The 12,497-nt window shown below is 55.9% G+C and overlaps 1 protein-coding gene across 1 annotated transcript in view; it reads left to right on the top strand.

Moving 5' to 3' along the window:
- The first annotated feature begins 3,299 nt into the window (after positions 1-3,299).
- Positions 3,300-12,497, top strand: part of CARD10 (caspase recruitment domain family member 10) — a 25,741-nt gene continuing 16,543 nt past the window's right edge. The window contains exon 1 of the mRNA XM_009290088.1: positions 3,300-3,351. Coding sequence (XP_009288363.1) covers positions 3,300-3,351 — 52 coding nt within the window. The remainder of the gene's footprint in view (positions 3,352-12,497) is intronic.

Here is a 12,497-nt window from a genome sequence, read left to right as displayed (position 1 = left end):
CATAGGGCCCCTTGCCCCACCACGCATCCCAGCATGGCCTCATCCAGCTCCCCCTCATCCTGGTGCTGTCAGGTCCCTTCTCCCGGCTCCCAGCCCGTGGCCCTCGGTGCTGCCTCCAGCCTGCGTCTTGCTGCCCTGGGGCTGAGCTGGAGGCAGAGCCGGTTTTAGGATGAGCGAGCTGGGGTGGTGGCAGGAGGTGATACCCTGGGGTGAGGGGTAGGTGCGAGGCACCCAGCGTCTGCCCAGCGCTTCCCTGGTCTGATGCCAACGCTGGCTTTGTGCGCACCAGATCCCTCATGCCCCGTAGTTTCTTCACCAGGATGATTTCTCCACCGGCAGCACCTCCAGGGATGTACTGGGCCAGGCTCAGCCCATTTTTGGGGCTGTGCTGCGGGTCCCCTGCTCTGTGCCTGTAGCCTTTGTGATAACTGGGGAGAGGGATGAGACCGGTGCAGTTCCCGGCATCCTTGTGCTGCACCGGGGAAGGAAAGCAGGCGGGTTGCAGTGAGCACCACCGGGCAGGCAGCAGCATCAGGTCAGACCCACTCATACTAGAAGAGGGTGGGTCAACCTCTGTAAAAGCCCATTTCTAATTTTCCCCACTGATTCCTCCAGCTCCCCTCCCTGGAGCAGCAGGAAGCTGAAGGAATGGGATTGACCACCTCCCGCTTGTGGGGTTTGCAAAGGGGGGGGTGGGGGATACTTTTCCCCCGGGGAGCTGGGCCGGGAACTCAAAGCCTCAGGGTTTGCCAAAGCCCAGGAGGAGGTAGGGATGAGTTCCCAGGCTTGCTGGCAGGCTGACTCCCTCCCTCTGCCCATCTCCTCCTATCCCAAATGTTTTCATCCTTCTTCCTCCTCCCACCCTCCCCGGCTTCCTCCTCATATTCTAGTCCTGTTTGTGGGCCGGGGAAGTGGGGTGCTGTAGGGGTTTTGGGGGGCTGTTGTGGGAAGGAGGATGGAAGGACAGACCCTGGTCCATGCTCTCCCGACTTTCCGCTTGGCACAGAAAAGAGGGAAGGGGTGGTTTGGGACATGGCTGGGAGGGGAGAGAGGATGTTGCATAAACCAGAAGCAATCCAGGAACAGCTGCCTGTGGCCTGGAAACACCTCTGAGATTCCAGGCACTGGGAAAGGAGATGTAAATGTATATATGTATGTATGTACATTAAGTCTCCCCTGAAAAACACCCCCAAACACCACTTGATTCTCCGGTTCCTTTTCATTTAAGGAGGTGCAGGAGGGACCGGGGCTGGGGGGGCTCAGATATCAATCTGTTGCTTGGAGAAGCAGCTTTCTGTGTGCGGGGGCATCTGTGGGTCTGTTTGCCCTCCCCCAAATACATTCCCTCAGCAGGATAAGGAGGGGGAGCACATCTGCTGGAGTTTAAAGCCTGTGCAGGCTGCAGGGAGCTGGGATGGAGGTTGCTGGGGTGTGGAGATAGGGAGGGTAGGAGGGATGCAGCAGGGAGGGAGGGTGCACAGGGGATGGGGGCAAGGAGCAGGAAACTGGGGAGCTCTGGCGGGAAAGCCTTTTGGAGTTGAATTGTGTGAGGAAGTGGGGGAAGGTGCTTTGGGGAAAGGAGGAGCTGGGGGTTCTCAAGAGAAGGGAGTAGGTCCCCAGGGTTGGCGTGGCATGGGAGAGGGGACCATCAAGGGATGGGGGATGCATCCATGGAGCAGATGGGGAGCGGGGATGAGGAAGGGTGTGATGTGTGGAGAGAGGATGTGGGGATATAGGGAATGAGGGATGGGGATGAAAACATAAGTCACCCATGGGGGGAGAGGGAGACCATTCGTGAGGAACCTGTCCTGGTCAAAAGGAAGATGTGAAAGCCAGGGGAGTGGTTGGACACAAGGCCTGGACAACTCTTTTTATCGTAATGATTTTGCCTGTCCATCCAGACCATGTATTTTTGGCCCACGGAAGGAAGGGGGTGGGGATGCAGAGGCAGCTAAAAATAGGGGTGTCCCTGCCCATTCCCCCAAGGCGGGCATCCGTCTGTCTGCCTGCCTGCCTGCCTGCGGGGTTGCTGCGGGATCTGGAGGAGGGGAGCAGGCCCAGCCTCCTCCCCACTGCGTCTGGCTCTGCTTTTGTTTGTCTCGCAGCCCTACAGGGACAGGAAGAGGCCGCGGGGCCGGGGAACAATGGCTCATTCTCTGGGAGTCCACGCCTGCCGAGGAGCGATAGGGGACGCGGGACGGTGGCCAGAAGGCGGGCACAGCCTCCCAGCGCCACCGCCAGAGGAGCTCGCCCCCCAGGAGATGACGGGGTTCACCGGTGGGATGTGGGGGGACCTTCCCCAGCCCATCCCTCTTCCCCAGACCCCAAACCAGGCTCCTGTGCCTGGGCGGAGAGGGGATGAGGAGCCATCTCATGTGGGTGCGCTTTACGGAGGAGGTGAGGGAGGCAACACCGGCAACCCAAAGAGCGGTGGGAACATGTCTCTGACCGGCACTGGGAAAACCTGTTGATTTGCAGCCTCTCCTTGAGCCTGTGAAGCCTGCAGGGAGGGTGGCTGGAGCTGGCATCCCCTGGTGGGAATGTCCCCAGCTGGGGCCAGGGAGGTATTTATTTGGGAGCTGTAGCATGCCTCTCTGTCCCGGCCATCACCGCACTCGCTGAAGCAGAGCCGGTACTGCTGGTGGAAGCTCTCTCCATGCTCTGTGCTCCCTGCTGTCTGGGAGACAGCCAAGGGGCATTGGACGGGTGTGCATGGCGGGGGGTGATAAACCCTTTTATCCTGCCTCTTTCTTTTCCAGACCCCCCTTTTCTTCTCATGGCACTCTCTCTCCCAGGGGCTGTTTCCTCCCGGGATGTTAGATCTGACAACCAGGTGCTGGAAACGCCTCAGGGATAGTCTCTCCTCGTACTTCTCCAGATGTGGTAGGGGTGAGAGGAGGTGGCGTTAGCACCTGAGGTAGGGGAGAGGTTAGGAGATATTTTGCAGGAGTTGAGCAAAGAGGGGACAGAAGAACCTCCCCGTCTCCAGCCCCCTTTTTTCAAGGTCTCGGATGCTTGGAGCTGAACGCTTGCCAGGGCTCCTCTTGTTTACTCAGCTGGGGAGCTGACATATCCAAGGTCTCTGCTGACTCCACTTTCCCACATGCTGCTGGCGGGCGCATTCCAGGGCAGAGTGGAGATCAGCGCAGAGGCATGCCAGAGGTTTCCATCCGGGATGCCATCCCCGATCCCTGCTGTCCCTGGGCATCCGGCACTTCCTGCCAGGCTGTGAAGAGCGGGCATCACATCCGGCTGGCGTCCTGGGCTTTTACAAGCAAGGGCTGGCACAGAGCCTAAGCATGGACCGGGACCCTGGGGACGGGGATCTGCCTCTCAAGCCGAATGCCTTCAGTAAGGCTCAGTTCTTCTCCCTGCTCCCCTCCGGAGATCTCCATCCTGCTCCCCATGATGACCCATGGGGGACGTGCAGAGGGGCAGGGGATGCTTGTCTTAGCTTAGTCCTCCCTAGAGGGACCGGGGGAAAGGGGTAACAGCCTCCTAGGCAGTAATCCCGGTTTTTTCAATTTAGGACGGGCGCCTATTCCTGCAGCTGGGCTTAGCTTGCTGAGGGTTAACAGCGCTGGGCTCTGCAAGGGCAACTATGAGCTGGAGGATGAGCTGCACCCTTCTCCTGCAGGCACCTGCTCTGGTTGGTGCGGCTGCCTTTGGTTTTAGGAGGGAAGGCCACAAAGCTTTTAAAAATAAGCGCCAGGAGATAAAGAAGGGTTTGGAGAGCTGGCTGCAGGGCCGGGGCGGGAGAGTGGCCCTCGCCCTGTCATTTCGGCCAGAGGCTCCCTGTCCCAGCGATGCTCCCACCTCTCCCTGGGCAGCTGGCATCTTTGCCTCCTTGGACCTCGGGTTGCTGGCGAAGGACCACCACGACCTTTCCTCCCCCCCGGGCTGGCCCGCAGAGGCCCCTTTACGCCCAGCCCCAGCGTCTGGAAGAAGGGGCCTCGTCTCCCTCCTCGGCTGCCACAGGAAATGCGGAGCCTGGAGGTCAGGGGCCAGTCGGCAGCTCCTCCCGTGGGGGCCAAGCAGCCCAACGCTGGGGCTTGTATCACGCCGGCGCGCGCCGGAGAGGAGGGGAGGGAGGCAGAGCCATGGAGGGGGGTGGAGAGGGCCAGGCTTTTCCTGTTTATGTGACTACCAGACCCCCAAGAAAGGGAAAGGACTTGGAAAGCTCGTTGCTCTTGGGCAGGCTCCAGCTAGCGTCTGTCTGCGGCTCTCAACCCCAGGGAACACATCCCTGGGGCAAGGCGCGACTCCTTCCCGGGGGAAATGGGCATCCACCTCCCAGTGGGGCTGGGGTTATGTTCTCGGGGCTTGCTAAGGTCTGGTCTAGCTGGGAGGCTGGGGTTGGCTTCCTGCAAAGTGAGGCATGGCTCCTGCTGCACCCCACAGGAAATGCGGAGCCTGGAGGTCAGGGGCCAGTCGGCAGCTCCTCCCGTGGGGGCCAAGCAGCCCAACGCTGGGGCTTGTATCACGCCGGCGCGCGCCGGAGAGGAGGGGAGGGAGGCAGAGCCATGGAGGGGGGTGGAGAGGGCCAGGCTTTTCCTGTTTATGTGACTACCAGACCCCCAAGAAAGGGAAAGGACTTGGAAAGCTCGTTGCTCTTGGGCAGGCTCCAGCTAGCGTCTGTCTGCGGCTCTCAACCCCAGGGAACACATCCCTGGGGCAAGGCGCGACTCCTTCCCGGGGGAAATGGGCATCCACCTCCCAGTGGGGCTGGGGTTATGTTCTCGGGGCTTGCTAAGGTCTGGTCTAGCTGGGAGGCTGGGGTTGGCTTCCTGCAAAGTGAGGCATGGCTCCTGCTGCACCCCAGGCTTTGATTCCTCCCATGGTTGTCTGTCTTTGGCTGATGCTGGTCTCTGTGGGATGGTCTGAAGGGTAAAGGGCCACTGGGGCTGAGCCGAGGAGGTAGCTCAGTATATTGGCTTTGGGACACAGGAACGGGGCGCTCTGGGAATGCCAGGCATGGAGGAGTGCTTAGGGGAAGGTTACAAATCACACCACGCTCAGCCACGACAGCTCCAGCACAGAGCCCGTGCAGCAGGCAGAAGGGCTGCAAGACCTCCCGTGTTATCTAGGGTCACATCCTGCAGGGCATCTGGTGTGACCATGGTGGTATGCAGAGAAGGAAATGAGGTCCATGATGTGCTCTTGCCTTCACCTCCGGCACCTAACCGCTCTGGCTGAGGTCACATCTGTACCAAGCTTGTCGGGTCTCAGCTTTGGTTTGTAGCCCTTGGCCCACGCTGAACATGGGTTGAGGGGTGCTCTGTGCGGACCCACCTCTGACAGACACCCTGGAGCACACCCCATTAGGCACCGTTAATGGGAGCAGAGGGGAGTAATGGCCCCTTCGCTGCCCTGCAGGTAAGCTTGGGCCTGGCTCAGTGCAGCAGCAATCTCCAATCAGCTGTAGGATGAGAATAGCTGGGCCCAGCGTAGATCAGGGCAGATGGAGGGGAGTGGGTGCGTGTTGGTGTGGGTCCAGCATCTTCAGAGTGGAAAGGCTTGGGAAGGGCCTCAGCAGGCAGGAGCAAGGAGCCCTGGCAGGTCTGTGTCGCAGGAACAGGCACAGCCCTTGGCTCCCCACATCCTTCCCTTCGCAAGGGCTCCAGCAGAAGGCCACGCTGACCCAAAGCTTTTGGGCTTTGCCCTGGCACTTCCCCAGCCACCTCCATCTCCAAGGGGTTGGACAGTGGGGTGGTGCCACCCTATGGCTCTGGAGCAGTGTTACAAGTGCTGGTGACACTTGGCTGTTCACTGCCCTCTCCAGAGAGACTTTGCCCCTGTTAGCATGAGCTCAGCTCTTTTCCCTGCCTGTGTCCTGGACAGGTTTGCTCTCCAGCCATGGGGAAAAGGTCCTGGCCTGGTCCTGGCCTACTGAAACCCCAGCAAAGTCTCAGCATGCCTCCCTCTCTTGCAGTTGCATTGCCCTCCCTAGGACAGACAGGTATTCCTGGGTCTAGAAAACTACCAGGCTGGGATTTGTTGCCCAAACCATGAACTGCAAGGCCAGGTGCACAGGTAAACCAGGATCTGTCCTCTGACAGTTGCTGCTGGAGCTTTGATGGGTTGCAGGCTGAAAGGCCAACATGCCTTTCCATGTACATCACCAGCCGTGCCCTCAAAGCCCCAACTATTGTAGCAGAAGAGGGTTTTTTGGGACCTAATTTATGTTGTGTGTTGCTTTATGGAGCAAACTGGCCGGTGGGCAGCGTCTTCCTTCCCCAACACATGAACTCTGTTCCTTTCCCTGATACGGCACATGTTCAGTGTCATGGGTGTTAGGGGACAGTATCACCCTCTCCTGCTCCTCTTCCATCAGCATCTGGCCAGTCTCAGCCTGACAGCGACTCTTAGGGACTCTGGCTGCCAGAGACCCTGGACCATGCTTGTGTACCAGCTCAGGAGAGGAGCCATATAGGACTTTCATCATCTTGGGGAGGAGGAAGGGAAGATGGAAGTGGTGTTTTCCATCTAAGCTCCTTCCTTCCCTCCTGTCAAAGCTGCATGAGGGACCAGGGCATTTCTGAAGTGGGCAGAGCAGGGCTCCCAGCTAAGTAGCTAATCTCTTGGTGGCAATATATTCTTCTGAATTCAAACTGCTCACAGTCAGTTTGCTTTTCTATATGATGGCATCTGAGCTGGTGCTGGTGAATCTCACTGTCTCAGTGTCTTCGACTTCAGCTGTCCTGCAAACACAAGGCGGGGTTTGCCTTCTGGTCTGTCTTTGCTCCCATCCTAAGCTAGAGCTTATACGAGATGGTGGAAACATGCTTGGTCTGGGCAGCTGGCTAGCTTTGGGCAGAGGACCACTGATGATCCTGTAGTCCAGTAGAGTCTTCTTGGAGAAGAAGATGTTTCTCATCTAGGGAAACCTGACATTCCACAAAGCTTGAGATGAGGCTGGAGCTCTGCTGGAGCGGGAATAGGAGTGTTTTGTTTGCTCTGACTAGGTGGGTGTCCACATAGATGATAAAGGGGTTGGGAGGCTAGGGTGGAAATGGCCTCTCTGTGACTATTTGAGGAGGTCTAGGGGAAGACAAAGGTGGGATGGAGAGGAGAAGGTAACTGGTATATGTGGGAGTGCAGAGGAATGGCTGGATGCTACAGAGCTATCTAGACATATTGATTTCCATTCTGCACAGTGCCATCTTCCCTGTCTGACTTCTAATCTAGGTTGATGACCCTGCTCATTTAACCCATTTGCCTTCCTCTGGCTGCAGGTCAGCTACTCGTTTTATTCAGCCAGCCTGGATCTGTGGCAGACCTCCTTCACTGTGACAGACCTTACGCCCCAGGGAGCAGAAATGGGACTCAGGGGAGGACAGATAGCCCATTTCCACTTGTTGCTAACAGGGCAGGTCTGGGACTCATGAAAACACCTGAGTGACACTGAAACCAGCAGTATGAGATGTCCAGAGTGACTGGAGCACTTGTGAGGTCCTGTAGGACCATGGGCAAGTAACAGGGTCTCAATTAAGAGTGTTTGCAGGATGCTAATTGGGGACATTGTCATTCTCAAGCCCTTTTTTCCAGGATAGTGCTGAGGTCACATTGTGATTAATGCTTTGAATGTTGGTTTACATGCAAATCTACCCCAAAGTTATGCCCTGAGAGGTGGAAAAAACTACCTACTTCATATTGCTGTTTGCCGTCCCAGAGTTTCAAAGGCACTCTGTGCAGCACCCAACAACAGCTGGTTGAGGTTGACGTGGTCACATTGACCTCTGGTGGCTGCAGCCTCAGAGTGCAAGGAAGCACTAAGGAAAAGCAGGTGGGTTTGGTGAGCTGTTGCCTGCTGCAATGAAAATGCAGTCGGGTTTTTTCCTTCCTGGGGCTCCCTCCCCCATCGCCTTGCCTCTTGGACAGTCATTTCTTCTCTGCCCAAAGCAGGTGTGATCTACCCCCTCTTTGTGTGTACATCTTCAGTCCATGTGGTTCTCCTCCCTTAGAGTCAAATTCTGTTTGCACGTACACAGGTAAAAACCAAAGGTGGATCCTTTGTTGGAGAGCTGAATTCACTCCCAGTTTCTAGACAGAGTGGGTCATACCTGGGGAGAGCAGATACTGCTCCCCTGAATTCACTATAACCTCTGTACAGTCAGTGTTTGGACCCTTCTTATGCAGCGGAGGGTAGACTTTAATGGTCCCCTTGCAAAGTCTGATGCAGAAGCAGCCGACCAAATTGCATTCAAAATGAGCAGCAAGATGGAGTCTCAGCTGGTGTGTTTTCTGGAGAGGAAAAAAAGAGCTGGGTCCGATCTCACAGGGATAATGCTTTAAGAATAAGGCAACTGTGAGCAAGGCTGAGGTGGGAGCCAAGCGTGAGGAGATTTCCAGGCTCAGCCCTGTTGAGGTGGAGCCTCTTTGCCAGGGGCAGCTTTGGAGTGAGGAAGCCCAATGCCCGTGACTCGAATCCCGTGAGTCTGCTCTAATTGTGGTCTTCCTTACCACCCTGCACACCTCAATGCCCTAAACAAGGATGGAGATGTGTTGCCAATACCTTACCAAAAGGCTCCCACACGCTTTTGCCTCCTGTAGCTCCAGGCAATGGGTGTGTGCGTGAGGGGGAGGAATGCTGAAGGAAATACTCACTTGTTTTGCTATCTCCACACACAGATACATGCATTTCCTTCCTGCCATGAAGGCCACTCGTCCCTTTTTTTTGGGGGGGGCTTGTTCCTGCTCCACTTCTGCAGTCATCACCACCACCGTGAAGGGAACAAACCACTGTCAGCGTGCCGGGGCAGTCTTATATCCGCTATGAAAAGCGTCGGGGAGATGAGCAGATAGTCAAAGTCCTTGCAAAGGTTGTTAATATAAACACCGAGTTTGATGAGTGTCATTAGGAAAATAAAAGTGGGGTTTTTTTCTGTGTGTGTTAACTAATCTGGTGTGAACCAGAGTATGAGCCGATTAGATCAGGCTGGAGTCGATAATTCTGTTTCACAACCTCTTTCACGTTTTCAGCATTTGTTTTTGTTCCACACAGGAACAAAAACTGGAGAGTTTTTTCACGGCACCAAATCATGTTGGGACAACTGTTGCAGGGTGGGAGTTATTATTAGGGGGGTTATTTCGAACTCTCTTCCTTGACCTGACTAGGGAGACCACCCTGGACCTTAGTATACCTCCTCTCTAAAATTTCATTGGAAGCTGTAGGTCTTTGCAAATCACTGGGCTGCGAGAAGAATCGCCTGTTTTGATTGGAAAAAAAAGGACCAAGCAAGAAATATATTATTGAAGACCAGCTCACATTACTGATGCTGCATGGGTAGGAGGTTTCAGGGCAGGTTTGTAAAGATACCGCACTTCCCAAAACATAGGGCAGGACTTTACAAAACATCTAAGCTCACCATCTGTAACCGCAGCTTGAGCTTTATACTGATGGCGTTTTAGCCACATGATCGGGAATTTAACAAATTCCTTCCCTGCCTCAGACCTTCCTAAAGCTGGTTCCAGGAGGGGGCAAATGATGCAGTGCTGTGGCATACCCAGCCCAGGCAGCACAGGCTCACTTGCCTCTGAGGGATCCCGCCGACCTCTTAGCACCGTTGGTTGGACCCACATCGCAAGGTCCTGCAGAAGACCCAGCTGCCTGTCACGCTCTGTGGGCCATGTGTGCTAAGCCCTTCCTCCGGCGGTGGAAACAACGCGTGGCTCACCATTTGCTGGCCTGTCATAGGTTTCCTGTGCGAGCCGGTGTGGCTTGGAAAGTTTTACCAGTGCGACTATTTTGGTTAGGATTTGGAAAAAAAACCCAAACAAGCCAACAACCCCACACAAAAAACCCCACCCAAACACCCCAATGTCATTCCTAGTGTGAACTCAAGTGTGCCAGCACAAAAGTAGCTGCTACCGGTAAAGCTATTTTGGAAATGTAATGCCTGGCTGTGAGCATGTGCAGTCCGGTGGGACTGTGCATCTGAGATGAACTGGGGGTGTCTTGTACAACCACAGCTTCCCTCCTAAAGGCAAGCTCTTCATCTCTGTGCCTCCATACCCTAGCAAAAAAACAGGGACAGACCATCTCCTTCCTCTCAGGAGCTGTCTGCCTGATCTGTTGGGATCATCTGCCCAGCCCAGAGCCTTCAGGGGTGGTCTGCCTGCACCTGGCATACCTGCTGAGCTCAGAAGAGACCCTCCATGAAGGAGAGCGACTGATGGTGCTTGATGTGGGTCTTGCCCTGTCTCATGTCTGCGCACTCTGAGTCACAAAGCACCACAGCCATTGCCTGTGGGGTCAGGGCAGGTGGAGGCAGAGGTTTCCTTGACATCAGCCTTGAGTTTGTCTCTCTCTGGGTGAATGAGAGAAACCAACCCTTGTTTTGGGGCTTTTGTTGTGACTGTGAAGATCTTATCTTCTATCACCACATAATATCCTGCTCAGGAAATCTTTTCACTAGAGAGAGAGACCTGGGTTGTTTGCAAGAGAATAACTAGCAGGCAAAAATTGACATGGCTTGAGTCAGAACGGGTTCCCTGCAGGCAGCCTTGCTTGTACTTGTACTTTTGATCACTCAACTTGACGCCTCTGGCTGGAGGTAAGGGCTGGAGATGGGAACTGCACCCTGCTGCTGGTGGTCCTGGGTCAGCACGTACCCTTTGGGAGGGAACCGTCCAGTGCTGGGCTTGCAAGGGAGGGGAAGGCGGCAGTGGGGACCCCTTGCAGGGAGTGTGAGTCAGCAGCAAATTCATACGCTCGGGGTGTCAACCGGTGCCTGTTGGGACAGATGCCATGCAAGAGGAGGTGGTGTTTGCTGAAAGCCCTGCGTGCGCACGAGTGCCTGGTGTTTGCTCAATACCTGTGTATATTTTGCAACAAAAAGGCTATGTATCTGTGTGATGCTCTGTGCACCTTCCCTCCCTCCTTTCCTCCCTCTGCTCCCTCCTCCAGCCGGCTGGGAGGGAACCGGCAAGCCCCTGGGCAATGGAGAGCCCAGCCCTGCCTGCCCCCGGGGGTCGCGGTGGCACGATGCTGATGCTCTGTGCATCACACAGATACAGTCTCAATTCCCAGGTAGTGGTTGTGCTTGATCTTGAAAAGAACATAGCAGCACAGGGAAAGGGTCTTGCTAAAGCCTCCCTTCCCTCAAACCACCTTGCTGACGCCAGTGCAGGAGCCCTGTAGGGACCAGAGGGGATGCGTTTGCCATTGGCCCTGGAGAAGAAACAAATGAAGATGTTCATTTTCAGTGCAGCGGGAATCCTTTAGGGCAGGGGGCCCAGTTCATACCTCAAGATTGTTTCATAGTCCCCCCACTTTGGTTTCTTCACTTGTCCGAGGGAGGAGAGAAAGGTTTCCATGCAGAGGTGGGGTCTAGAAGCTGCAGTGGTGGGATGCTGAGGGCATCTCCCTTTTGGGAACGTGTTGGCAGGGGCAGGAGCAATGTAGGGCTGCTTCATGTTGTGTCCAGAGCCCTGGAGGGATGCACAGCACTACTCTGGGCTACCCTGTGGGCTGACCCCAAGGCTGGGGGGAATGAGATGAACTCCAATTTCTTATGAGCTTGATATTGCACTGGGAATCTCTTGTACAGAGCCTGCGCTGTCTATCCTGGCCACTGAGGTCTGAGGTTTGACACAGTTGAGAGTGATGAAATGAGAGTGAAATGGGGTTGCTAGAGAAAATGAAAAACACCTTAGCCTTGGAGGGGGAGACATATGATGTTGGGACCAAACCATGGCGTCCAATTCCATCTCTCCCAGACCCCTCCTAGTCCCAGCGGTATGCACAGATTTGGGCAATTGGGTACATGGCAGGGGTGGAGGTTACCCTATGCAGGCTCTTTGGGATGCTGTGTGGACACACAGATCCACTCCTGGGATTGCTGTGGCCACTTGGACCGGGGGAGGAGGAAGGCTTCCCAGCATCTGCCCTTGGGCCGGGGGACTCAGCGCTTGGTCAGGCTGGCTGGTGCAAGCCCCTGCATGCCCTGGGGTATGGCTCAGTCATGCTGCTGCCCCAAGGGTGCCTCCACACCCAGCTCCACCCACAGACACTACTGAGGACTGGGGGCCAAAATTAAGCCTGTGGGACCTCTTCTTGGCCTGGAGAGTGCTTCTTTCCACCACCCTCATTTTCTTCCCTTGCTTAAACCTCCCTCCATCCAGAACCAGCCCTACACCTGGGGTGGCCAGGCTACAATTTCTGGAGCCCTTAAACCAAAAAAGCTCCTCCTTATGCACCTCTTCTCTGCAGGCAAAGCTGGGGAGGCTGCGCCCTGCCAGGAGAGGACCCCCCCCTCCCGGGGCAGGGCGCTTCTTTCCACCACCCTCATTTTCTTCCCTTGCTTAAACCTCCCTCCATCCAGAACCAGCCCTACACCTGGGGTGGCCAGGCTACAATTTCTGGAGCCCTTAAACCAAAAAAGCTCCTCCTTATGCACCTCTTCTCTGCAGGCAAAGCTGGGGAGGCTGCGCCCTGCCAGGAGAGGACCCCCCCCTCCCGGGGCAGGGCGCGGAGCGGGGCGCACCCGGAGGCG

This window comes from Aptenodytes forsteri, unplaced genomic scaffold, assembly GCF_000699145.1.
Source record: "Aptenodytes forsteri isolate BGI_AS27 unplaced genomic scaffold, ASM69914v1 Scaffold284, whole genome shotgun sequence".
In the NCBI taxonomy this organism is placed as follows: domain Eukaryota; kingdom Metazoa; phylum Chordata; class Aves; order Sphenisciformes; family Spheniscidae; genus Aptenodytes; species Aptenodytes forsteri.
This window is presented reverse-complemented; position numbering and strand designations above follow the sequence as displayed.